Below are 27,404 nucleotides of genomic sequence, written 5' to 3'. Positions count from 1 at the left end.
ATATGTATAAGTTTTTAGCCGTAAATTGTGCAAGTCTGATAAGACTGTCAGTGACAACAATATTATATATATATATAATTATATATAGCCCTATATAATTCTATATCTATATAGATCTCTCTCTCTCTCTCTCTGACTATATATATATATATACACATTTTACAAATAATTATGCAGAGAAAATTTTATCAAATTGGCTGTTACTGACAATACTTATGAATTGCAGATTGTAGTACTATAATACACACACACACACACACACACACACGTGCCTTATGTTATGTCACCAACATGTTTGAGAAATATTGACAAAAACACATTTATATCAGTATGATAGCTTTATATTTCGCTCAATCTAACCCCGAGGCAATTTATGAATATATGCATTTCAGAGAAATGTGTTAAACTGTGTACCGTGAGTATTTACTTAACTTTAAACATGTTCCTTCGTTCGGCCAGTGGGTGTCGCTGCAGACCGCCTGACAGAATTCAACACTAAACGGAGCTTCCTGGCATTTTATTTGCAATTATTTCTTTTAACAGGACTGTACAATTTATACCCAAAGTACATTATACAGCGGTTTGAAAAAGAGCAACATCAAAGCAGCAAAAATCAAAAAAAAAAAAAAAAAAAAAAAAACCAGAAAAAAAAAGCACACCAGGAAACCAAATTTACAAGAAAAGAAAAAAGGGCAAAATGTTAAACCTCTGTACAGAATTAATCTGCTCAAAGTTAATATCTGAAATCAAGGTCCTGTACAACAAATATACACGAATTCTCCGGAGGGGATATTTTATTTTGCCCTGCATAGGATTCTGTACATTGCCATTCGTCTACATTTGGTTATTTTGTGCATTTAACATTAGTATGCTGCCTGGGCCTAGTGTGCCAGTAGCCGCTCTGTATACTAGAATTACATTCTTGTAGCTAGTTGAACAAAGCAAGGAAAGCTAACACTGTTTGTCTGTACCACATAACATTACTACAGAGTGAAGAATGAAACCTTTGCGGGCCGGTTACAGTAACTCTGAACGGAGGCTCTTCAAAAGAAATCCTTAATTTACGGAAACCCAGCCGAGAGCGCGGGGAACTGATAGTGGTTTACCAGGTCTCTCTCCTCTTCGAACGCGGAGGCAACCGTGTGAAAAAACCAAACGACAACAGTCGCATTAACAGTAGCCGGAGTCTTCAGAAGGCATTATTTTTCTTCGATGACTCGATCGCGACATTCTAAATATTCATGCTTTATTTGTCTTCATTCTCGTTCTCAGTAAACCCAAATCTCATTGCCGCAAAAAAAGCACAGTAATTTCAACGCAAACGTTCCTGGAGCCGAGGAGGCCGGCTTCTTATCCTCTAGGGAAGGAGAGGTTCAGTCGGTGTTCAGTGCAAGCTGTCAATAGGAGGTGGAGTTTGGTGCCAGTGCTCCAGAAGAGCTGGCCCGTCTGATGTGAGGCAGCAGGTAGGAGTCGCTGCCCAGCTGGTGCACATCAAAGCGGTCCTCCTTCCTGTAGGCTAGACACCGGCGGATGAACGCCTGCGGGAAACAATAACACGCCAAAACTATTCTGAGCAACGTGCTAAACAATTGCTAAAACTGTAGCTCGATTGGCCGAGCGCTTATATTCTGCATGGGTGTGTAAATTTATGCGTTACCATGGCGACCGCGTGTCATTTTTAATAAGCCGTGTCACATAACAGGTGTTTATGTATTCTCAATAGGCAAGTTCACTTTTGCTCAAAATTATAAATCGGAACGTACTTTGGCCATTTCAGGTTTAGCACAAATCAACAGAACGTGGGCTCATGCGCACATGGTTTATATTAGGGTTTATTAAATAAGTTAATATGAATAAAAATAAATGCATGAATATTGTAGCAATGGAATTGCCGATAGTAATTCAACAATAGAACAATGTGTGCACGGTTGCCACAGAACGCTAAACACGGGGCCGGAAATGTATCTTTGAAAACAGTGATGTGGGATGTGAATTCTTGATATCTGGCAACCTCACTCATGAACGCTTGCATAGTAGAGGCATGTAGAGCAGGCTGCAATAATATGGTGTCTTTTTTTTTTTGATGAAAGTAGGTTTTTATATAGTTGATATAGTCATAGCTATCATTTATTGGCCTTTTTAGGGAAAAAAAAAAAGTTAAAACAAACATTTTTTGTCAGTTTGTTAACAAAACTAAAGAACAGTTGAAAATGAATTGATGAAACTAAAAGATGTCTTAGTTTTACCATCATATATATATATATAATATGCCTGGACTGGCAGGATTTACCAACCTACTGTTATTGTATGTGGATAAACAACAAGTTACACATTTGTCTTTAAAGTTGTCCAAATGACGTTCTTAGCAATGCATACTACTAATTAAAAATATATTAAAACTTAATTTTTGATAGGAAATTTGCTAAATCTCTATGAAATGTGATCTTTAATATGCAAATGATTTTTGTCAAAGAAAAACCTATAGGTTTGACCCATGTGACAATTTTGACCGGAGCTACTTTATGACTGGTTTTGTGCTCCAGGGTCACTTTTTTTTTTTTTTTTTTTTGCAGTTGATTTTAAATATTTGTGCAGATGCAATAAACCATCAAAACACAAATATTACACGTAGTCTCTACAAAATTGAGTTGGTGTAAGTTTTCTTTTAAAATATTTGTAAAAAATTATTCAAATTAGTAGTATTCAAAACTGCAAGAGTGTCATGTCAGCCACCCGTAATCTTTTTTAAAATTCCATTTTTAATAATTCAATTCCATAATCCCAATTCCAACATTGTGCACTGAAAATGTTTAAAAATAAATAAATAAAAATCTAAAATGACCTTGGCCTCATTGCTGGCAACTGGTTTGGAAGGGAACTGAACCTCTGTGGCTTTCAAGATGGTGTTCTCCTGTAGGATGTCCTGCTGGGACTGGTTATGGCCAAATGGCTAGAAAAACAAAACGAAAAACTCATTTGAATGGTTAAACGTAACTACAATGTAACTGACAGCTACTTCCAATGTTGCGCTTTAACCTACTAATGCTGCAGCTAACATCCCCCGTTCATTCAGATAACTGCTCCTCACCTTTCTTCCATAGAGGCACTGGAAAAATATGACACCGACAGACCAGACATCCACCTTATTGGAGATCTTTGGAGGCTCTTTACCCACCACAAAACACTCAGGGGGTAAGTACCTTACAGCAGAAACAAGACACGACTGAGTTACATGCTTTAAGGCGGCAAACGCCTAGCCGTCAGAGTATGTGAGCGTGTTACCAGTAAGTGCCTGCTCCTTGTGAGGTCAGGTCCATTCCATCTACTCCGTAGTTGTCATCGTCCATGATTTTAGACAGTCCAAAATCTGTGATCTTTATCTCTCCGCATGCAGTCCCGTCTACCAGTAAAATATTCCCTGTACACAATCACACACACAAACAAATAAATAAATGAACAAAAAAATGAGAACAACGCTATTTGCACTTTTTGTTGTTGTATGAAAGTATGAAAAGTGAAATGCAGAGAATGTGTTCACCGGGTTTGAGGTCATAGTGTATTATAGGTGGCTTGATCTCGTTCAGGTATCGTAAAGCATTAACAATCTGCATGACGATAGAGCGAGCTTCTTTCTCAGACATCAGCTTGTGCTGCTTCAAGTAGAAATCCAGATCATTTCCTTCACAGTATTCCAAAACCGTACAAAACCTGCAGGAAACAGAAAGCCACGTCACTGTTGTCCGCCTCGCTGGTGACGGCTGAGAGGAGAAATCTGCAGGGCTGGGGGACTCACGTGTCTGTGTCCAGTGAAAAGTAATCGTACAGTTTAACTATTCTGGGATGATCTAACTGTTTATGTATTCTGTATTCCCGACAGGCATGTCTGCGGAGAAGAGAGGCACAGGTTACCATGGGCAACAGAGGTGAGACCCGGGCGGCCGGCGTCATGAGAGACAGACGGACTAGATTTCCAGACATTTCCAGCTCTGTACAGAATACCAATTGGCAGGGAAATACAGCCTTACATAACAATGTCCCCATACCACAATATATAAGCAGCAAAAAAAAAAAAAAAAAAAAATTGATTTAATCTTGAAGACATTTTCAGGGTTAATACAGCTCTGTCAGCAGCATCTGTGGAAAGCTGCAGTCAGGGTAATTGGAATAGTTGAATCTAAACGAGGCTATGTACCTTGCGTTAAATTAACTGCAATGTTAATGGCATTTCTCAGCAAATGTTTTCTGGCTAGTTTGGTCTACTTAAATATTTCTTTACAAAATATTCTAATGTTTTTTGGGGGGGCTAAATGATCGTCTTCAAGGTTCACAACAACATACTGCAATCAATTATATGTCTTTTTTCACTTTCTGTCGCTTTATGCACAATGACCCCATCTATAGAGTTAGAGTGGATAATTTCCACTTTTTCCAATTTATGCAATCTAAAATCTATTTTTTTAATTACATCTTATTTTTCTAGATCCTGTTTTTTTTCCATTTTAATTTAATTTACGTTTTAATGGTTTTATTAGACAAAAGCATGTCCAATTAATTAAAATCATGACATTCTCAAATTCCGTTTTCTCCAATAATTTTGTGGATTCCATTTAGTTTAGTTCAATTTGAATAATCAAAATATTTGATTTAATAATAAAAATAATTGTACATACACAATTTTTTTTTTTTATTTAAATTTGTCTGTTAAATACGTCTTAAACAGCATTTCATTTTAAATGATTTCATTAGTAGTTCTTGTCATTATATTAGGCTAAGTAATATTTTTCTGTCATAGTTTCTTCAGGTTAAATCAAACTTTTATTTTGACAGGTTGCTGCTGAAGTTTCCGTTTGTGCTTTTCCTTCGCACAAAGACGTGCATAATTAGTATTTAAGTAGTTTTTTTTGCAGTTTAATATTCACAGACACTAGTCCATATCATGTTCAGATTGAAGTGTTCTAACCAACTCCACATCACACAGTAAATTTCATCTTTATGACTGGATTCAGCGATTCAGGTTCCTACAGATGTATTTAACAAGAACATTTCCTTAAATAGCATCAAAAAGGAGGAACATACTTGTGGTAGTTTTCTTTCTTCTCCTCTCTCCAGTTTTTGTTGAGCTGATGAATCTTCACAGCAGCGTAGCGTTGCTCAATTAAGTCAAACGCCTGAAGAGCAGAATGATGAATCAAATGATGCGTTTCTTCCTCAAAGGTCAGCATATATCAGGCTCTGTTACAAATGAGGGGAAACGGTACCTTGTAGACCTCGCTGAAGCCCCCCCTGCCCAGCAGATGTAACAGCAGGTAGCGCTCATTCAGGGTGGGATGGTCCTTGAATCTGAGAAAGAGGAAAACGATACAAAAAAACAAAAAGAGGCATAGGAGAAAAAAGGGAGGGTGGGTGGAAAATAATCATGTAAAACTAAATCATGTTTTGGTAAAACAAACAAAAATTGATTTTTTTTAGACAACAAACATATAGACTATATATAAATGTGACGCTGAACCAGTCAAAAGGGTCCATTTTTAAAAGATATAGACTAGATTTATAGCCTATATAGTCAAAATACTGATCCAAAAATCTAGTTTAATATTGTCCAAAGTAATATTATTAATCAAAAATGAAGTTTTAATATATTTACAGTAGAAGAAAATATTCACGGAACATGGAAAGTACTAATGATTTACTGGCATACAAGAAAAATCTATCGTTTTGACCTATACAATGTATTGTTGGCTATTGCTACAAATATACCTGTGCTACTTTTGACTGCCTTTGTGCTCCAGGGTCACAAATGTGTTGAACGCGGACCCTTAACGGCCAGTAAACTCATAAAAATGTCCTTAATGCGAGTACGTGTCCAGTACAAATGGCACAAAACAGCATGAAAAAGAAATGGATCTGAGGCTGATGTCATCGCTGTGTGGGTACATACTGTGAACTGTCTTCATTGTTTATTCTTTTCAACTCTCGGATGTGAAGATTTCGCACCCTCTCCAACCTCTCCAGCTCTGCCTGAATCTCTGCCTCCTCCTACAAACACACAGATATGAGGAACAAAAACACAAACATACATTTATCAAATCTTTGTGGTGTATGCTTCTGCCATAGGGAAGTTACGTGATTCGCAACCATGCATTAGGAGGCTTTTCTTTTACGAAACATTGAGCAAAGACTAGTTAAATATAACGAAAAGCAGCAGTAAAGACATTCATAATGTTACAGGAGTATCTTTGGGGCGTTCCTGCAGAAACAAAGACAATAAAGATTGTTTTCGATTGTTTTTACATGTCTTGAAACGCGTGAGCTTGTAGCGCTGACCTTTTTCAGATGGCCGAGTCTCAGTTTGAAGATCTCCTCCTGCTCGTGGTACTCAGCTAAAGTTAGCCTGCAGAAACATCAGACGAGTAAGATCGAAAAACCTCCACACATCAAGTGTGCTAGACTGTCAAAGAGTGAGAAACGATCACAATTCTAAAGCAGCTGATGCAATTTCTACACACCGTTTCCTTAGAGACTTGTGTTATAGCAGATAAAAAGTTATATTCTTCCATATAGTGGGAATTTGGCTTCCTAATAAATCATGTCCAATATAAGATTTTCTGGCAAATTAAATCAGTCATTTGTGAATGTTAGTGATGCCGACTTTTTTTTATGCGTCACTCACAGCTGAGGAAGGCTGGGTTTGAGGAAAGGGTCGTTCTCGGAGCCGTTCACAGCCTTGGTCTTGCGTTGTTTAGGCTCAGAGTTGGTGCTGGGCGACTGAGAGCTGCTGGCTGATGGGGGTTTTCTCTTAGCTAACAGTTTCCTCTGTCTCTCGATTTCTTCACGTTGTTGAATGATCCATTCCTGCTGTCTGCATAAAAACAGAATGAAAGGCGGTTCATAAAGGCAAATACGTAACCTGTAATGCACTCATGTGGATCTACAAGAGAGCTACTGTAGATGAAACCAGACAATTGTTGAGATGTTAAAAGTGTTCAGTGAAGTGTTCACAAATAGCAGTGCTTGTAAGGCTAGAGAGGAACTGCATGTGCAAATATGGAGCTTGTGCTGCGTCCTCATCGAGCGCCTTACTTGACGAGGTTCTGGAAGGCGTAGCCGTCGGTCCACTGCTCTGTAAACGAGGCTCCGTGTCTCACAGTGGTGAAATGACCCAAACGCAGGCGATCCTGCATGCTCTTCTCCCGACACGCCTGCTTCTCCTGTGTGCTCTGGACAAACACACACACACACGCTTTAGAAAAGTCTTCATTCTACTGTCGAAACTATTAAACTTTAATGGGACATCTACAGATGATGCAAAAGCTTTGTGAAATATAGCCAGGATGCTTCACCTTCTCAATGAGAAGTTTTTTGCTCATGGTGATGCACTTGTTTAAACGTTCTTTGTACTTTTCTAGAAGCTTTTGCTGCTCATCAATTTGTCTCCTAAGATCACAGTTTGCCTGCACAGAAGAGGAAGAATAACAAAAACATTTTCGCTGTTAAACGGGTTTTTTTTTTATGTTAGGGGTACACTGATGCTACAAAATTTGCAAGTCGAGTGATTTCACATCAAAACCATTTACAGCAAATCTGTTTTGGAATGGTTCTTGTTAACTGAATAAATCTTCTCTCACCCGCAGAAGATCGTCTATCCTTCCCTCTTTCTTCTCCAGGTCCAGGTTCTTATTGCTCTCTATAGTGGCCAGTTTTATCACAGTCAGGTCAGTCTACAGGATCAACAAAACACACAAACACAATTCAACTGACTTATGATAGCTATCCTTCAAATACAGTAATTTTATGTTACTGGGATTTATGTGTGATCAAAACCAGTTACTGGTTAAATGACCAATTATTAGGAAAGTTAAATTACAAATGCACATGAAAACCTTTTACATGCCTTAATCATTTATTTGTGCTAATTACCAAATGCCTTTAATTTGTACATTGCATTGCCTTTTTATCTCATGGGGTTGTTTTTTTTTATTATAAAATTACGATCAATCAAGTAATTTTTACTAAAACAAATTGCCAGTGAGGTTCTTGAGAGATTATTTGAGAGAAAGTGTAGAGACCCACCTGAACACTCTTGACCGCCATCTGTCTAGAAGAAATCATAGAGTCCACAAAACACAGACTAGTGGGAGACGAGCTGCTCTGCCGGGTCTGAAACACAACATTTTACAACATTAGTCTGTGCAGTAATGTCACATTAACTGTGTAATAAAGAGAGGCAGTGATGTGACGTGTGTGTTACTGGGTGAGGATGGCAGCTGTTTATGGAGTGAGTGTTAGAGCAGTGTTTAGTCATGATGCACACTTATTAGACTTCAATAAGTCAGGGCATTAGCATGGTCTCCGATGTCCTGATCGCAAGTTGAATACAGGTGTAAATGTGGTCAGGTTTTTTTGTTTTTTGTTTTTTTTTGCACATGTGGTTTTACTAATGGTGTAATGGTACACAAAAAATGTTCAACGTGCAACATTCTTTTGAAGTCAGGGTTCAGCTTATATTCATTACAGTGGGTAAAAGAACAAAACTAAAAAAGATATTTTTTCCTTTTATTAAACAGTAGTTTACGAAGTATGGTTTTCTGTAAATAAAGCCTGTCACACTCTTCTGCAGTTTACAGCGCTGTTCGCTTTTGGATGCTAAATATTTTAGCCAAATATACATTTCATTATGCTCCTATTCTATTGTGTTCTATCTTTTAGGTTGTGCGCATAGGTGCTTATTCAGTGACGTCTGAGAAGTTTAGCAGTGACTAGCATCCTTTAATTTTCCCCTTTATTTTTCAGATGAGTTCACAATGTCATCCTAAGATTCGCGCAGACAGAAGCTCCACACACACGGAATTGAATCAAACATTTCCCGTGCAAATACGTGTACCATTATGCCCCTAATTAGTGAAGCGTAAAGCAACACACATCCAGTTAATGCAGATACTGCACTAAAATCCTAAAGAATCCGCTCAAAACAGAATAACAGTGATGTGTGGAGTGATGAAATCAGAGTCCCTCCTTTTGAAATCCGATCACAAGGTATACCAGAAGGGTATGTGTAATGATTAACAGGGGGAAAAATCAATTCAAATATGTGACCATGCTAAGCAAATCGCGATACACTTGGGGATAGGAGTTCATATGAAACTCTAAGGTCAACTGACTGTCTTTAGAAAAGTTTACATGGCATTTTCTATTCATCGTGCCTCTGAATGATGCAAATGAGAGCTCATAAGCACAGCTCTGCTTTGTTTAAGATGGGAAGCCAGGAAACATTGTATCATTGCTGTCTATAAGTGCTACCTTCACTCGTTCTTACCTTCGGCTCGGTTGTTGTTTTGTTCAAATATGTTTTATGTATAGTTTCACAAAACTAAAATCTGTTTTTGATTCAAAATGTTTCAATTATAAAGTCCACTTTAGATGAAAAACTGCTCATGCTGTAAGTATGCTCCATCATTGTTTGGATGATTAAAATGCAGCGGTTTCCTCATTTTAAATGGAAAGAGCACAGGCAAAGCCTAGTTTGTTTATATGAAGAGCTTTCTTTCTTTCATTTGTGTTTGTTTTAAAATTTCAATTTAGATTTTTTTTTTATTTTAATACAACACAAGGACACCTCCCAATTAATTGTATATTGTCTTCAGTCTCATTTTGGAATGTTTTTTAATTGTGAGTTGAGTGAATTGTTACATCCCTATATATATATCGGGTATAAACTGGTGTTCTGTCCATCAGCTCTTAACAGCAGGTGTAAACAGGATGTGAAAGAGTGTGTGACATACACTGGATCCTGGTGCAGAGTGGGAATGTGAGTTCTGGGGAGAACGGATGACTGGTGGTAGACCTCTTACTGGACTGGACCCATTACCACCCTGAAACTACAGACAGAGGGAAAGAAACAAAACGTATGGTATTAAAAGCTTATCTAGACACCAGTCCACTGAACATCACATAACGGTCAGCCATTGGTTATTATATGTTATGTGAGATATGCTGCAAATATGGTTTCATGTTTTCAAAACTACACATCATTACTACGCATCAGTTACGCTTTTGTTGAACCAATGATGCTTTCATATGCTTTCATTAGCTTCCCCAAAAATTATTGACAGGTACTCACATCAAAATAATCACTAATTTTGGGTCCCCGAATGACAGATTTCCCTATGAGAGAAAATGAAAAAAATATTATGATTTAGCACATTAAGAGACAGAGAGAGAGAGACAGAGAGAGAGAGATTACCCTGACTGCTCTCTGATTGGTTGTCAGCTTTCCTCTTCCTGCCCCGTGATGATTCAGAGTGCTTCTTTTCAGGAGTCTATAAATGAGAGACATTACATTCATACGCCATTTGTTACGAATTTATTCAGGTCTTATTTTGCACCCGATGCACAATAACGCTGACCTCAGCCAGCACCGAGCACCACATTTAAATTCATAGTCTCCTGAGAGTAAATCCTACAATCTCTGAATATCAGCTGAGAGTAGAACGCAACATATTGTGCGTCTTCAAACTGTATTTAATGACTCTTGAGTCTAAATGACTCTAAGAATATCCCTAATGTGAGTGTGCATAATCTGGGGCCTGGACCAATAATCACAGTCTATTTTCTCTCTCGCTGGGGAAAGGATGCAGAAATATCCTGCTCTTTTCAGCACAGACAAAGAGGGGTGTGCTGCCAAGGGCATCTTTGCATTCTGATCAGAGAGGAGTCCTCGCTCACTGGCATGGACGGAAACCTTCACGTCTGCCACCAAACTCCACCACACACCAACGCTATTAAGAGATAAACGGCATCCTACGCGCAGAAAAAGAAATGCTGCCTCATCTATATATTGATTAAAACGCTAATCTTTTTATAGCTGTGAAGCAGAACAGAGTGTTTGCAAAACGGATGTGGATGAACTCCACCCTTTATACTATACATTGCTCCTTCATATTCATTTCTCATAATCAAAGCTTAAATTGAGGTTGTAGTTTAAAAAAAAAAAAAGAAAAAAAAAAGACAAAGGTCTTTTTGGGCTAGGCCTGCATTTCTGGAAAACACATCACGTCTCTGCCAAGAGAGGACTGTCGGTGTGACTGAACCAAGAGCCTCAAAAAGCATCATTTGTGTCTCTTTTCAATTCTCACATGACTGGGACAGAGAGACTTACTGAATACGCAGGAGAACTTCCTCTTTTTCCATCTGATCCCTGCAACAGAGAAAGAGGAAGAGAGAATGAGAGAAGAGGAAAAGGGACAGAGAAAACTAATGAAATGAGAGCATGAAAGAGGAAAAGGAAAATAAATAAGGTAAACAAAGGAAGAAAGGGTAAGGAAAACAAAGACAAATTCAAGGAAAAGGGGAAAAGGGAAAGGAAATGAGTCAAATAAATAAAAAGAAAAACAGATGAGGAAAGGATAAAAGAAAAACGAAAAGATAATTTAAGGAAAAAGGAAGGATGAGGAAAAGGAAACGAGAAAACAAAGGAGGAAATAAGGAAACAAACTAAAAGAAAGGCAAAAGGAAACAAAAGAAAAAAATGAGACAAAGGACAGGAGTAGAAAAAAAAAGAAAAAGGGAACAGGAAATTGGAAATTGGAAGGAAGGGTGAAAAGGGGAAAATACTTGAATACAGAAAGGATACAGAAAATACAGGAAAAGGATAAGGAAAGGGAGAAAATGAAGGTAAAAAGAAAAAATGAAGGAAAGAGAAGAGAAGGGGAAAAGAAATGAGAATTAAACAAAATAAGTGAGGACAGGATAAAACAAATGAAGCAAAAAGGCTAAAAACAGAAAGGAAAAAGAAAATAGATAAAAAATAGGGGAATGGGAAAAAAAAATGACGGAAAAGGGAAAACAAAATAGGAAAGGAGAAGGAACATAGGAGACAGGAAAAGGATAAGGCAAAGCACAAGGTAGAGGAGAAGAGGAAGAGGGAAGTGTTTTTAGATGCGAGTGGGTCAGGAGCTGCAGACTACAGGACTGAAGCTGGTGTTTATAATTAGCCCTCAGTGACAATGACAGAATGTCACGGTGGCCCTAACGAGCCGGCACAGCCTGATATTGATGTTCTGCACGCTCCAAACTGGCACTTTTGGGTCACAACGGCCACAAGCTCAGAACAGGCAACACACACACACAAAAAAAAAAAAAAAAACAAGCTCGCCATCAGAGAAAATCTACAATTACTACAGCTCCAGTATGAGATGCTGACGTCGTACAAAGGCACGTAGAGCTCAGTGCATCAAACAGAGAACAATCTGTGCTTCTTCATCTGACAGAAGCTACAGAGGAGCCTTCTGAAATATACAGATTACATAATCTTCATGAAAATGGAAATCCTCGATACACACATATACTCAAATCCATCACGAATATGCAAATCATCCTGCATTAAATGAGTCATGTGCTTCAGGCTGCAGGTGTCGGGAGGCTGTGATTAGCGTTCAGGGGATTATGGGTAATCTAATGCATGTAGTCTGAGGTGGGGCTGTAATGGAGGTTTTACGGGAAATCTGATGGACGTGTGTGACAGGTGTGTGTGTGTGTGTGTGTCTACACTATCTAGGTGTCTGACATCTGGCATAATAAGCAGCTCACAGCCACATGAGAGGAGTTTGTTCTCAACCTCCCAGTTCACTTTCTCGCTCCCTTCATAACTCGCTCCATTGGCTTCCTCCTCCTCTCTTGCTCTGATTTATGTCACAGCAGGTGTGTTGTGCGGGGGGAGGGGAGGACAATTCTCCTTACTATGTTGCTTCATATGTGTGTGTGTGTGTGTGTGTGTGTGTGTGTGTGTGTGTGTGTGTGTGTGTGTGTGTGTGTACGTGTAGTACTTTGCCTGCTGATGGTTTAACTATCGGGGGTTATGACAGATGCCAACCCAGCTTGAGTCTGCTACAAAACCTAAACACACACACACACACACACACAGTGACACAGCATCCTCTATGAGGCAGAAGCACAGCCCTCAGCACACACAGAACTAGAGCTTCATTACAGGCAACATTTCCCATCGGCCTGAGTCACACTCACACACCAGCATCAATTTCTCTGTAACGCTTTGATTCAAAGAAAACAGCCAAACGTCTCTGCGCCATCTGCTGAACTATGAACTGAGTTATTAACAACAGCTTTCATCAGGACTCAACCGTGCGCGGTTAGAAACGGAGAATCCATTACAGATCTCAGTTTGGAGCGAGTGCTTCAGTGTACAATTAACTGTTTTACTGATCTTTTCATTTCCTTGTCTTTCACAGTCCTTATGGATAAAACTTACAGACAAAAACACACAGAACTCGATTCAGACGTGCTTCTCATGTGGTGAGGGGACACCTACAGCACAAACGCCTGCATGGAAATTTTAAATTAATATCCTGAAGGTTGATTCACATTATCTAGGCCTAGCTGCTACGTTGAGCAGAACAATAAGTTGATAACTTATAAATATTAGCTTAATAAAATAGATAGTGTTCCCTGTTTACATGCACATCGGTCACCTGACAATGCAATCTGTGAAACATACATCTCATATAGCTACGAGATACGAATTTTATCATTTTAATCATGTTCTGAGTCATGAAAGAGCTGGCTTTTGTTGAAATCTCCTTTCTTTACTGCAAAACGATTGCTGTGTCTAGATGTGCTAAAATCTGCACTAGCGATGCGTTCCTGTTGCATATCATATGCGCATTTCAATAAAGCAGGCAGAAAGCAGGTTAATGGTGCGTGACGCAACAAAAAGGTATCTTTTCCACGCTAATCGGAGTTTTTGACTAAACTAATTGTGATGTCGACACACGAAATAGTAGAAACCGTTTCTATTTCCACAATGTCGTGGCTGAAACAACAGCATACAAACTATATGACAGTAGATAATCGGAGCTGAAATTTTTGGAGAGTGTAAATATCATTATGTGACCTTAGTCATGCTGAAAGCAGCAACAGTTTAACTCAGACCTTGAAAATAGATGAAAAGCAAAGCCCGTTAAACATGAACTCATTGCTCCCTATCAAACATCGTATAGATTTTAAAATCTTGTTAAATACTCATAAAGCCCTGAATGGTTTAGCTCCTCAATACTTGAGCGAGCTCTTATCACATTATAGTCCTGCCCGTCCGCTGCGTTCTCAAAACTCTGGCCATTTGATAATACCTAGAATATCAAAATCGACTGCGGGAGGCAGATCCTTTTCCTATCTAGCACCTAAACTCTGGAACAATCTCCCTAACTCTGTTCGGGAGGCAGACACACTCTGCCAGTTTAAATCTAGATTAAAGACACATCTTTTTAACCTAGCCTACACAACACACTAATACGCTTCTATTATTCAAATCCATTTAAGGATTGTTAGGCTGTATTAATTAGATCAGCCGGAACTGGGAATAAAAGAATAAAAACATCTATGCTATGCATCTGTTTCTTTCTCATTCTGTTTCTCGGCTTGTATCCAGATTAGACGGTGGATCAGCACCCAGAGATAATATTCATCTGAGACCAGAACACACACTAAGTCATTTACACTATCTGACACAGCTGCTTTTAAAACTGAACTGGAAATTAAGTGCTGGGCATCCGGCCAGAGGAGTACTGGTCCCAATTGAGCCTGGTTTCCCCCAAGATTTTTTATTCCCCATTCTGTATGGATGGGGTTTTGCTTCCTTACCGCTGTCGCTTCTGGCTTGCTTTGTTTAGCACTTTCTATTGATTATCATCGATTTGATAAAGACCATCTCGGAATTTAATAAATTGTTCAATCTCATCATTATACATCCCTATCATTGTATTCTTCTACTTTATACTGTTCAGTGCTTTGATACAATTCAATTCAATTCAAGTTTATTTGTATAGCGCTTTTTACAATGGTTATTGTTCCAAAGCAGCTTCACAAAAGCAAATTATTATATAACAGAAGCAAATCATTCCACAATCTGTATTGTTATATTGTTTATTTATATGCGCTATATAAATAAAAGTGATTGATTGATCTTTGAAACACAAATGAAGATTTTTTAACTAAATCAATGCTCATTAGATTAGAGGAGCGTTTCTAAATATTTGCTATATTGCATGTTTTCAGGTTTTATTATAGCCATCACCATCAGCTTGGTTTGTCCTTGCATTTAAAAATTTTAAGTGTACATAAAAAGGCAACTCCGTTTTTATTAGAGAATCATTTCAATGCATTATTAGGTCAAAAACGCCCATCAAACGAACTGTAAGAAGAGAGAAAGCAATAGTGACCATGTAATGAAAGCAGTTATTCACACTTGTTGTGACATTGCTGTGCGACAGTATTGTCTTTAAGTTTCAGTCTTTCAGAAAATGTCGAATTGTGCCTTGTTTTTTTTTTCACAACTTGACACTGAACAGCGTCTTGTCTTTAGAGCTATCTCTATTGGTTGGTTACATGTGCAAATCGGTGGGCGGGGCTAAAGAGGTAGTAATGTAGAATCAGAGGGCGTTGTTTGAAGTGAGCAAAATCTGAGCTGAACCAATCACGGGTGATCACCAGTTAGCAAAGTGTCCAAGATACGTCTGCCTTGCTGACATTTGAAAAAGAAAAATCTCCCGCAAAGGTGAGGCTGTGTCGTATTGAGCAGTTGAGCTAACATCAGCTTTGTTTACAACAGCTATTGCACCAATCAAAGGCATGATAGGAAATGACTGGCAACACGGCTTCATGCTCATTGGTTCAGACAACCATGATGTTGCATTCTCATCTAAAACTTTTTTTAAAGTACATTTGTATTAAAGTAGTCATGGATGATAAATATGCATTTCGTATACAGAATAAAATAGCAAGCACTTTGAGTGCATTGTTCATTTTCCTTCATATAAAAGCAACTTACAGAATGATTTTATAGTGCAATAACCTCATAGAAACATATCAAGGGAATTTATTGTTTCTCAGTCCCATTTAAAATGTTCATAAAGACATTACAAAAGAAAACAACATGTATCAAACAGAGACTTGGTGGTAGCATTGTTTAAACCTCCATTTACTATATTTGATGTGTTCTGTATCTTTATCGAGCTTTATTTGTAAATAAATGCCTAAAAAAGGAGCTTTAAATGGAGGTAAAGAAATCTGTCTCAATAAAACCTTAATTTGTGTTTTGAAGATGAACGAAAAAAGCTCATGGATTGAGAATGATATGAAGCTTTTCAATCGAGCGAACACGTTTATTGGCCAATAAATAAAACTGCTGTTAATATTCAGGTTATCAAATATCAATTGAGTATTTAGGGCGATAATATCACTCAGCCGCTAACTACAATTAAAAAACGTTATAAATAACGATGTGATTATTTCCCACTGAATATTCTGTTTGGAGATCCATCACAATAGGTTACAGGTATGGGGTTTAAAGGTGTTTGTAGGATCACACAGATCTAAACTTACCTCCGACTCTTTATCGCTGGAGGAGCCCAAGCTACCAAAACTGTGATTGGAACATTCGTTGTTTGTCAAGGTCTGCACAGGAGAAACACATTTACATGAGTCGATGCAGATGAGCCAGGCAGATGAATATGAGGTATTCATGCAGCAGGTGTTATGAATTAATTATTTGACAACTTCAAGGAGAGGACAGTTGTATAAGCAAGACAACATGACACAGCAATAGAGAATTGCATGTTGTTTCGTTGTGAAGTCCACTGCACCCCGAACCTCACGGTCACGTCTTCCCTTTCAGAAAACACACATTTCTTCAAAAGCTCATCATGAAAGTAGGAAGGCTTTGAGCCTCTGCCATGAAACTGGCTGTGTCTGAAACAACATCAAATCAAGCAGCATCCAGAGGCAAGGAGCCCATGTTTGTGTAACATCCTGTTAGGGATGCAAAATAAAATAAATATCCAATTTAACGGGATAAATGTACTGTCGGTGTGTTTCAGAGTGAAGCACGGCACTGGGTTGCTTTAAGGGCTCCCTGTTTTCTGCCAGATTCAACGTTTTAAAGTTATTTATAAAGAAAAAAGAAAAAAAAGAAAAAAGAAAACATGACCAAATGTAGTAGTAGTGGTAATAATAATAATAAAATAATAATAATAATAATAATAATAATAACAACAACAACAAAAATAACAACATTAACAAACAATAATTATTTTTAGGAATAACAAAACCCAAACAAAACGAAACACTTGGCCAAATCAGACTTTTTTTTTTTTTTTTTTTTTTAAATTGTTTAGTTTTTTCAAAATTGGCTTTTTTACTGTTTTGTCTTATTACAAAATAAATAAAAAACAACCATTTAAAATTCTTGCAGACATTACACCAACAAAGCACAATTTAACTTAAAATAAGTTAGTAAAATTGTGTTTTTTGTCTACCCATCTAATATAATTTATTATGTTTTATTGCAAAACAAAATTATACAAGAATTGTTTTTATTTAGTAATATACATATACATATACATATATATATGAAAGCAGCCTAGATGAATGTATACTTCACCTAACTATTATGACTATTCCTACCCAGTAATAACCATTATAGTCAATAAATGTGTGGTCGGTTCAAATAATCCTACATCATAAGCGAGGCACAAAGGCGTCGAGAAAGCCTTACATACAAAAACGCTACCTTCTGTTTCAGACACAGCCACTACTACTGCTGCTTGCAAGCTTGTGTGTTTACAATAACAGTTGGGTGATAAACTGAGCCACTAACTTTGGTTCCTCCACTAGCGCTGCCAGTGCTGCCTGCTGTGTTGCCACTGACTCCGCCCAGAAATCTGGCCTCCAGCAACTCCTGCCGGCGCGGGTCCAAACTGTGCAGCTCCTCCATAGCACCTGAGTAATAACACACATACACATATAAGTCACTCTAGACACGTCTTACAGCCTTGGAAAACTGTACTCACTTCATATAGGTAGACAAAATTCACAGCGTTATATATCTAACAGTCTCCTGGGTCATGTGCTCACAAACACAAATAAACAAATCCTCAGAGCTTACATAGTACTCAAAATGAGACCACAAACAGGTGAAACATCAGCGCCTTACAATCAACATCCACTGTTAACCTTCACTGAAATAAAAGAACTGCAATTTTCCTGGTTGGTATACTTTAAAAATAGGCACTCCAAAAAATATCACTACATATGAGATATGAACAGCAGAAGTTAAAGTCACAAAAAGAAAAGGCTGCACTGACAATGACAATTTTTCTTCACTTTTCCAGTGTTCATTCCTAGATGTTCCTCGTTCCAAGCATTTAACACACTGACACACCTCAGATCTTTTATGTTTGGCACACACACAAAAGCAAAAGAAATGAGTTCAGAAATATATTCATACATAGATTGAAGCAGTTTATATAGTGGGACTATATAAAAAGTACAAATTCTGAAGATATCCAATTATGTATTATTAAATACATACATGTTATAATAATATAAAGTTGTTGTGAAAAAGTAGTAACGCAAATAAACGTAGAGTCACTTGACAAAATGAAACGTATCGCATGGTTTCTCTGATGTTGAAGCGTGTGCTAAATGCATTCACACTTAAATCGAAATGAAAGGGCCTAACAAAACATTTTATTGTATCAATACTTTTATGATCCTATTAACTTCAAGCAGCAAGAGCCAGATCAATTTGGGCAGATTTTCTCAGTCATGTCCAACTACAGCTGTCTCGACTGTATGCTAAAGATCCTTGATAGGAGCATGCTAGTCTCGCAATGTCAGACCTTCAGATTGACGGCTTAAAGTCTGGAATGCATGGTAGCATTCTTTGGCCAAGGCCCACCCATGAGACCTTTTGACTGACATGTCAATCAACCAACCAATCACAGGCTGCGGTTACAGTGCAAGTCTTAATGCACGGATACGATCTTTTGACCATATACAATTTTTTGGCCCACCTGTTTATATTAACTGGAATCCGTATCTATCTAATCTAATTATCTTGAAGATTTTTTTGTTTACACAATAATAATAATAAAAAAAATATTCGGACTTAATCTGCCAGTGTAAACAGCCACAGTTCATTACACTCTGCATCACATTTCGGGGAGTGGACAAGTCTCCAACATAACAGACCAGTGTGTATTTCACACATTCTATGCTGCAAAATTTTTATATTTTACCGTTTTGAAAAACCAGCGTTCAGTTGTTCCTGAATCGATCAGACGACGACTTTAACACATAAAGTGTTTCCAGAAAAGTATTCATATGCATCAGACATTCAGCCAACAGTCCATGGGCGTGACGTCTGAGCCTGAGACTATTACGCACAACGTTTTATAGTTACAAAAAGTCTGAAAGCAAGCATGCTTTGTTGATAACAGAATAAAAAATAAATAAATAAAATCAATGGAAACTTGGCTTATATGATAATGAGAAACAATTGTAACCAGGTGAGTCGAAACTTTTAAGAGGTAGTGCATGTGTGAATGGTTTTAGATATAAATTAGACAGAAACACACTCTTCCAGTGTTTCGTGAAAAAGCTTCATTGTCAGTTTATACAGGATCGGTCATACTGCTCTGTGAGAGCATGCATGTTAACATGCGCTGAGGAAGACTATAGTGAAACGCTGCAGCACACCCAACACAAGCACATTAAAACTGACATTTGAACAAAAATACCATTGTTCGCATGATTGCTGTCTCTGCAGAGCCCTCTTTACCACCTCTCCCTCTGTTTTTCCTTCAATCGCCCACTTCCTCCTGCTTTTCTCCCCGTCCTCCATCCTCTATTCTCCCTGCGTTCTCAATCTGCCCCTGAGGTGTGATGGAGCGAGTGTCGCTGTGAGGTTTCTCTGGGCGTTCTCGTCCGGGTGGGCTCCTCGGGGCTCACCCTGCTGTCATTATCTCTCTCTAATGAGCCGCCATTACGGCTCTACTCCGAGCACATTTACCACAGCTCAGAGCAGGAATCACAGAGGAGCTCTACCACAGGGAAATACTCAAGAGTAGTCCAGAAAAGAAAAAAAAAAAATACTCTGTAACACTTAATTATGAGGTGAAACTTACATATTGCTGAGACTGCAATACTACTAAATATACCTACACACAGAAGCACACTTCCCAAATATTAAATACCATTTTTTCAAGGCATAAGAGCTGCGCTTCTGATGTGAAGGCATCTTCATTATGCTGACAACATCCTTAATGGAGAAAGATGGAAATAAAGCATATATGCATATTATATATAGTGTTAATAATTAGTTTTGACATTCGTGGCTGATTTACAGGGCAACTGCATTTAAAAACAGCACTAAGTAAAGCGGCCCAATGTGTGTTGTTTAATAGCATTATTTAATAGTATAATGCTTAAAGTCTCCTGATAAGCATTAAAGTTGAATGCATTTATTCATTTTTATATTAATTTTCATGAACAACAAGTATTTCACCTATAATAGTAAATGTGAAACACTGATGCGGCGAAATGTCTATTAAAACCGTAAAGACGCTTGTCTGCTTTTTTTTTTTATTACATAAACGTAATCATTCAAGTCAAAAAATATTGGTTGTGTAGACTATGATTATCATTTCAGTAATTATCAATGATCTTTTAGCTTAAAATGTCGACAGTTTTTCCGTGACTAAACTATCATCATGATTAAAACTGAATCAGACTAAAAAGCAGAGGACAGATCAAATTTATTAAAATATGACAAAATGTAATGAAGACTAAGACTTTATTGTCTTTATTGATGACAGTTTTAACAAAACTTGAATAAATAATTGCTAAAATAATTGCTAAAAATCAAAACCACACATTGTTTGCCATGTATCAAAATATCAAAACTTCATTTTTGACTGGCAATGCATTGCTTAGGACTCTCAATATTCAGATCTTTTTCAAGATTCCAGATTTTGAAACAACTGTATTTCATAACAAACCTTTCAGATGATGTATAAATCTCAAATTTAAAAAACAAACCTGATACTTACTGTCATTACCGTTACCACTACATTACCGTACTTAAATAATATTCTCATGTGTTCCCACATCAAGCACAAACTAGAAAAAACTAGTTTCATCTCCTCCACTGGGACTCTAAACCCAAGAGTCCTTCTTGCACACCAACAGAGATGCCTAAAGCACAATACAATATACTAACTCGACCTTATAGAATTCAATTCCGGTAATTTGCATCATATGACAGAATTGCTCTGAAAAACAATGACCAGCTAATTCAGAGAGTGCAATGTCAATTAAGCATGACTGGAAGTGACCGACGGCGCTGCAGAAGCAGACAGATATTCACACTCAATGAGTCTCTGCTGGACCAAACCACAGAGACGGGAGAGAATCTGCTGCCACGCTCCTCCGCTGGTGACCACACACACACACACACACACACAGGCAGACAGACAGCTTTTCTCTCCTTCTCTGTAAGGAACAAAGCCAGAACACACAAATATAACAAGGAGAGAAAAACACAACACCCCTAAGACATACCAGATTACACGAGGGGGCATTCGGAGACATGGATACAGAATAATGGCTGGTGTCAGATTAATACAAACTAAAACAAACTGATTCATTTCTAACAATTAATGACAAGAAAAGTAGGGTGTAGAAGTGTTTTTTTCCCCTCAATATCTCAACACTTGGAAATCTCCTGAACTAGCATTTCTCTACTAATGCAGATCACATTAATTACAGTTTACAACCTATCCATAAAAAAACAAAAAAAAAAACAACTTTAAATAGTAAAAATATTTCTGAATGGTAATGCTTTGCTGTGTGTGTGTATATTATAATATATATATATATATATATAATATATATATATATATATATATGCTATATATATATATGCTTGGTGAGCAGAAGAGAATTTAAAAAAATAAATAAATAAAAAGCTTACTTTTCAAAAACTTCTGACCGGTAGCGCAGGCCGATCATTGTTACAGATTGAAACAAATGTGCTTCCGTTAAAAAGAAACTGTATAAAAAGTGCTCAGAGTCGCTGCAGAAAACAAACAAAAATGTAACAACAAAAAAAAAAAAAAAAAATGTTGCTGGAGACGGGCTTATTGAAAATGCTAACTTACTGAGTGTTAAAAGTAGCAGACTTCATAGCCAGCGTTAGTAAAGAGTAAAGGGAAATCTTTCTGCCCAAAGAAAAACGTCACATCTAGCAAATATACAAATCCAAAAGTAAATATAAAGAATATCTTTCCAAGATTTAAAGCCACAAAGCTCATAATCTGTCAGATCAAAAGCATGAAATTGCACAAAGCCATTCAATAAGATTGTAACGTGTGATTTCGATAAAGCTCTTTATTTATTTCTTTTTTTCTTTTTGGGTGGAATATGAATCAGATATTCCACGAACGGTCCATGGCTGTGTAGCCTGAGGCTCAGAAGTTTACATACAGCTCTAAAAGTAATGTCTCAAAGGACTAATGTCGCCCACAGTACAAATGTGTTTTATGATGCTTGTTCATAGAGTTTATGTTTAAACAGCCACAATAAAACATTTATTGCAACTGTGTAAATGATAACTGTTCTGGAGAGACTCCCACCCACTCGGGCACTAAATTAAATGAGAGCTGACACGGACGGTGTTAGTATTGCTTGCTAGGATATTTAATCAGTGTCACTTTAACATAGAGAAAAAAACGTCATGACACAAAGTTTCAGGCCGTCGCGTTTCTTCTAAACGGACAGTGGCCTTAAAAAGGATCTGGACAGCCGAGTCACATTTTAACGAAATGCATTAGACATAAAACACCAAAGCAAAGGCATGTAATTAACGTTTAAACAAACCGGTTTCTCAGTAATGTTAAATAATAAATATCCTGCTCATAATGAAGAAAAAAAAGTAACTGTGTTAGTCAAATATTAGCGGATCATGTTGGTAGTTAATGTGATAGATTCAGACAGGTGATCTTTTGACTATTCCTGAGAGGTTCGGTATTCTATAAGGGGTGATGATGAGTTAATAATCAGATTGGGGATGTCGACACTTAATCAGCAAAAGATTAATTGTGTAGAACAGATACAATCGATTAAAGCCATCGATGGTCGATTAAGTAGTAATGTGCAACATGCAAGTGACTGTGGTGAGGCTGGATCTTTGGTGAAAGTAATTCACTAAAATACTAATTATGCTTTTAATATAAGGCTCTGTGATTAATCGAATGCGATTGTCGTGCACATTTTGTTCTGTGATTAGCAGAATCCCCATCGCCTGCTTTCAGGTGAAGCAGCATTTACTACACGGAGCCGTAGTTCTCTGACAGGCTACGCCAAAAAATAAATAAATAAAGGAAAAAACTAAATAGAATTCGCAGGCAATATAAATCATACAATTATGACGTTAAATTATTTGCTCGAAGGAGAAACATTAACATGTTTTCCCTTCAAGCTCAGTCGAAACAGGCTGTTTTGGGTCACCACTGACTTCACTGTATTTTTTTCGCACTATGGAAGTCAATGGTGACCAAAAACAGACTTTATTTCTAAATATCTTCCTTTGTGTTCGGCAGAGCAAAGAAATTCAGAAACTTTTTTAGAGAAAATTTGATAATCATTGACGTTGATATAATATATAATATATATATACACACACACACATATACACACACACACACACACACATATACAAAAAAAAAAAAATGAAAAAAAAAAACAAAACAACAAAGCAATTCCCTAGCAAATTTTATTTTTAATACATTTTTTTAACGACAGGCGTCAATATTCACATTGACAACATAATTAGGATTATGATCAATTTTGTGTCTATTGCAAAGACATTTTAAGTTTTGTGGTCTTAACTATACTATACTTAACTGGAAGCTACTGAGTAAGAACACAGAATGGCTGAATTGTAATTAATTAAGACACACCTACTCTTCAACATAACTTACTGATTCCCAACGGAAGAATTTTGTAACATGGATGCAGTTTTAGTGTTTGTTTAGTACTACCCTAAACTTTGAGAACCGTATAACCAAATGCGATTTGCCCACTATCAGATCGTCTTTTCAGCTTTGAATTGTGCGTTACTGTAAAACACACACCGTTTAATGTCACGTCGTGATCGGCCTTAAAACAGAGAGCAGCTCTCTGTGGCATACACTGCTGTATGAAACTCTTGCTGGCAGCGTAGTGCCTGGCTGCAGCCTTTTAACCAGGCTTATCCCTCTCTCTCTGGAGGACCAAGAGCCAACATGGATGCCCAGCACATTCCCACTGACACAAAATGGCAGTGCAAAGATCAGTGGTGTTATCAGGCCAGGACACAGACAGGACTGCAGGGGAGCTTTATCATTAGAGTTCGTAATGGAGGCCGACGAGGAAGGTGAGGCTATTTCGAGCAGCCTCAGACTCGGTGGATGTGTTTCAAGAGTGCTAAATAATCCATTTATACTTCAAAAACAACACATCTGGGAGATACGGCCCGAGTAAACAGATGCGGCTTAATAGCATCACCCAGGCTTGATAAATTACATTTCCACATCCAAGACCGAAAATAAAGACGTCGTAATTCAAACACAAAACCGTCTAAAGGACTGGGATAGTTAATGCTCCTTTCTCCCTCTTGCTCTTTGTCCTTTGCACACTCTCTGGTGAAGAGGCATCATTTTCTTGACATTCTGCACGGGTCTCCTGCTCTCAGGCCCCTGCACACGCACCCGGGTGAACCCTTACAATGCAGGGATGTCATTTTAGCTCTCCGCTCCTCACAGTGTCCACCTGTTTCTGACACATACTTACGCTGTCAATCAAAAGCACCTACTTCGGGGTTTTACGCCATAACTTTCACTACGCTGCGTATGTGTCAAAAATGTTCAGTTCGTGCACAATTCCTTATATTCGCATTTGCATTATTATAATAACAATAAAACGAAGATCTAAATAAACCTACAGCCTAAAGATCGTTGCGTAAACTAATAATTCAGTTATCAACTCTGCATGTTCTCGGTCTGTTTGCAATCTCTATTCTTCCAGTTAAACAACTCTTTAGATGTTCTCACCTAAACGTCTCCCAGGGGGAATATCACTTATCTTTAGTCTCTTTACAATGAAAACAACACATGCACAGGCAACAGCACGGAATGAGTACTGCAAAATGATCTCCTTTTTAGGCATGTTGACAGACACACACATTAGTATTAGGATGTAAGGCTCGGTGGCAGGATGAAAGGTCAGTTGTGCGGACTGACACAAGTTGACAACTGGCCAAACAACTCCAATAATATCCTAAAAGCCATATGTGTGGAAGTGGACGACACCTTAACACGGGCACAATGCCAAATTTACACCCATTACAGCAAGACCAAGCCCAAACTGTGAGAATAACATCTCTGTGTGACTATGTGTGTGTGTGTGTGTGTGTGTTTGTTTGTTAGATTCGGTGTGCTTTAACACGCACACGTGCATGGAAACGCGAACTGCAATCAAATCCAACGACACTAAGAAGCGGGTTCGCGAGAAAAGTTAATAAAACGCACGACGGAAAACAAAACAAATCCATTTAGCTCCTTGAGCGACCCTGTTTGCCATCATGAACCGGAGTGTCCAAGTCTCACTCCTGCTCACTAAAACCTCAAACCTTACCAAAACCAAAAATGACCAGCTCCCAACGTAATCTTCAAACGCGACATCAAGCTGCCAGTGCGCGGTTTAAAACATTATCGATTGTTCTTCATTTCTTATTTCGACTTGCTGGAGCTCACACTGAGCAGTTGCACTGTAGTACAGTATGAGCTTATGATGCTAATTAGCCTAAAAGCTAAAATGCTACACGCTAGCTCAACGGAATGAGGTTTCCATGCTAACCAGCTGCGAGGCTAAAATGCTAGCACGCTGGCCAGTTAGATGCTACTTTTGCCATTAGTTTTGACGGCACGAGCTAGGCGGCTAACTAGCGAGGAAAACCAACTCGCTACCATGCTAAAATGCTAACATGCTTATCAGCCAATACAGGGCTAGCAGATTAGCTAGTCCAGCTAAAAAGCTAACACGACCGACTGCTTACGTCGTACTGTAACTCGCAACCGAAGTCGGTCGAGTCATTTTAACCTAATTTTAACTCCACTGGCGGAACCTTCCACCAAAACCCTTTCACCATCCAAAACTAGAAAGTTAAGGGAATAAAGGAAGCCCACTTTACCTTCTTTGGCTGGCGCGAGCGGCGCGCGGTGCGTGAGAATACGGCGCCGGGGAGCCGCTGGCTGCTGGTGGAGCTAAGATGGCGCCCCCTCCAAACTTCCACTGCTACTTTGCGCACTCATCCAGCCACTTTAGAGAACCATAGAGCAAAACATCAATCAGCTGTCCTCGCAAACGACATCAGACAAAATGTGGGAGGTTAAGTGAATGATGATGTTTTTTTTTTTTTTTTCATCGGGAGAGGAGGGGCTGTCAACACTTGGGACAGACACACAAACCTTCATCGCCCTCTGCAGTGCGTCTGGAAGCGCCTGCTCCTGCTGCTGCTGAGGAGGATAAAGATGAAATACACACTTGAAGCTGCTCTCTTAAAACACTATCTATCGCGATACTTGACACGCGTCCCATGAAAGTGAGATGGGAGAGTCTACCATTAGTCTAAACATCATTTCCATCACAAACAGGTTATGCCTATATGGTACACCTACAGTGGCGGACGAAATTATTAGAACACTAGTTTAGTTTTTCAACAGCTATAAATGGGTTTAAGTCAGTTGTTTCTATCTTCTGCTGTAATGTGTCGGTAGCAAATCGACATATAATTTTGCCATTAATTGTAATAATCCAGTGAGAAACAGAACAAACTGAGACTAAATCCATAAGAACTGTATCAACGTATCCAAGACGCTTCAAGAAACCTCCCTGCAAAGCAGCTTGAAAAACTATACACAAGTTGACCAAAGGTAAAACTGCCTTAATTCATTCATAGAAGTTAACTGAAATATATTTATGGCATTATTTTTGACAGCATCCTCATTTTACAGCATTTAACACAAGTGCCTAAAACGTTTAACGGCACTGCATGTTTCTCGAAGCAATTTTTTAAATACGAAGCATTGTGTGAACACGATCTTACTGTAGTCCTAGACTAAACATCAACATTCACTCACCTCACCTGCACAAAAACTGATTCAGTATTCCTCAAAATCAATAAAAACAGTCAAATGCGAACACAGACGTAAATTTACATTTACACTGAGGAGCATACATTTCACCTTTGTGGTGAAAGGGCTATTACAAGATTAGATTTTTTTTCAATATTAAAAACAAACAAGCAAGCCTTGCATTGCTAGTAACACATTACTTTACATAAGTAACATAATTAGTAACTTTTTTATGGAGTAATGCGATATTGTACTATTAAAAGTAAAAATAACTTCTCCCAACTTTGCAGACGATAACATATAGTGAGGTTATATAGGAGCAACTATGAAATTGCATAACCTAATTGCAAAATTATAAAGTTACACTTTGTTTTAAGATGT

The 27,404-nt window shown here is 38.0% G+C and overlaps 1 protein-coding gene across 4 annotated transcripts; it reads right to left on the bottom strand.

The window, feature by feature from the left end:
• Positions 1–501: 501 nt before the first annotated feature.
• Positions 502–26,472, bottom strand: tlk1a (tousled-like kinase 1a). 4 transcript variants are annotated; one of them, XM_043229573.1, is made up of 23 exons: positions 26,358–26,472; positions 26,081–26,208; positions 17,666–17,787; positions 16,393–16,464; positions 11,156–11,194; positions 10,241–10,316; positions 10,118–10,161; positions 9,780–9,875; positions 8,071–8,157; positions 7,626–7,718; positions 7,341–7,451; positions 7,081–7,217; positions 6,671–6,859; positions 6,325–6,391; positions 5,939–6,036; positions 5,259–5,340; positions 5,077–5,168; positions 3,794–3,883; positions 3,539–3,708; positions 3,283–3,418; positions 3,089–3,200; positions 2,843–2,950; positions 502–1,538 (listed from the first exon to the last, which is right to left on the bottom strand). In XM_043229573.1, exons 3-23 carry the CDS (start codon positions 17,780–17,782, stop codon positions 1,398–1,400), a joined length of 2,157 nt encoding a protein of 718 aa, XP_043085508.1. In that variant the 5' UTR covers positions 17,783–17,787; positions 26,081–26,208; positions 26,358–26,472; the 3' UTR covers positions 502–1,397. The 4 variants fall into 4 exon arrangements, 3 of the variants coding, with proteins under 3 accessions (XP_043085508.1, XP_043085507.1, XP_043085509.1); XM_043229572.1 differs by lacking the exon at positions 26,358–26,472 and having other exon boundaries at positions 26,081–26,327; XM_043229574.1 differs by lacking the exons at positions 11,156–11,194; positions 26,358–26,472 and having other exon boundaries at positions 26,081–26,328.
• Between the last annotated feature and the right edge of the window lie 932 nt (positions 26,473–27,404).

The sequence above is a fragment of the Puntigrus tetrazona genome, unplaced genomic scaffold (assembly GCF_018831695.1).
Source record: "Puntigrus tetrazona isolate hp1 unplaced genomic scaffold, ASM1883169v1 S000000008, whole genome shotgun sequence".
Taxonomy (NCBI): domain Eukaryota; kingdom Metazoa; phylum Chordata; class Actinopteri; order Cypriniformes; family Cyprinidae; genus Puntigrus; species Puntigrus tetrazona.
This window is presented reverse-complemented; position numbering and strand designations above follow the sequence as displayed.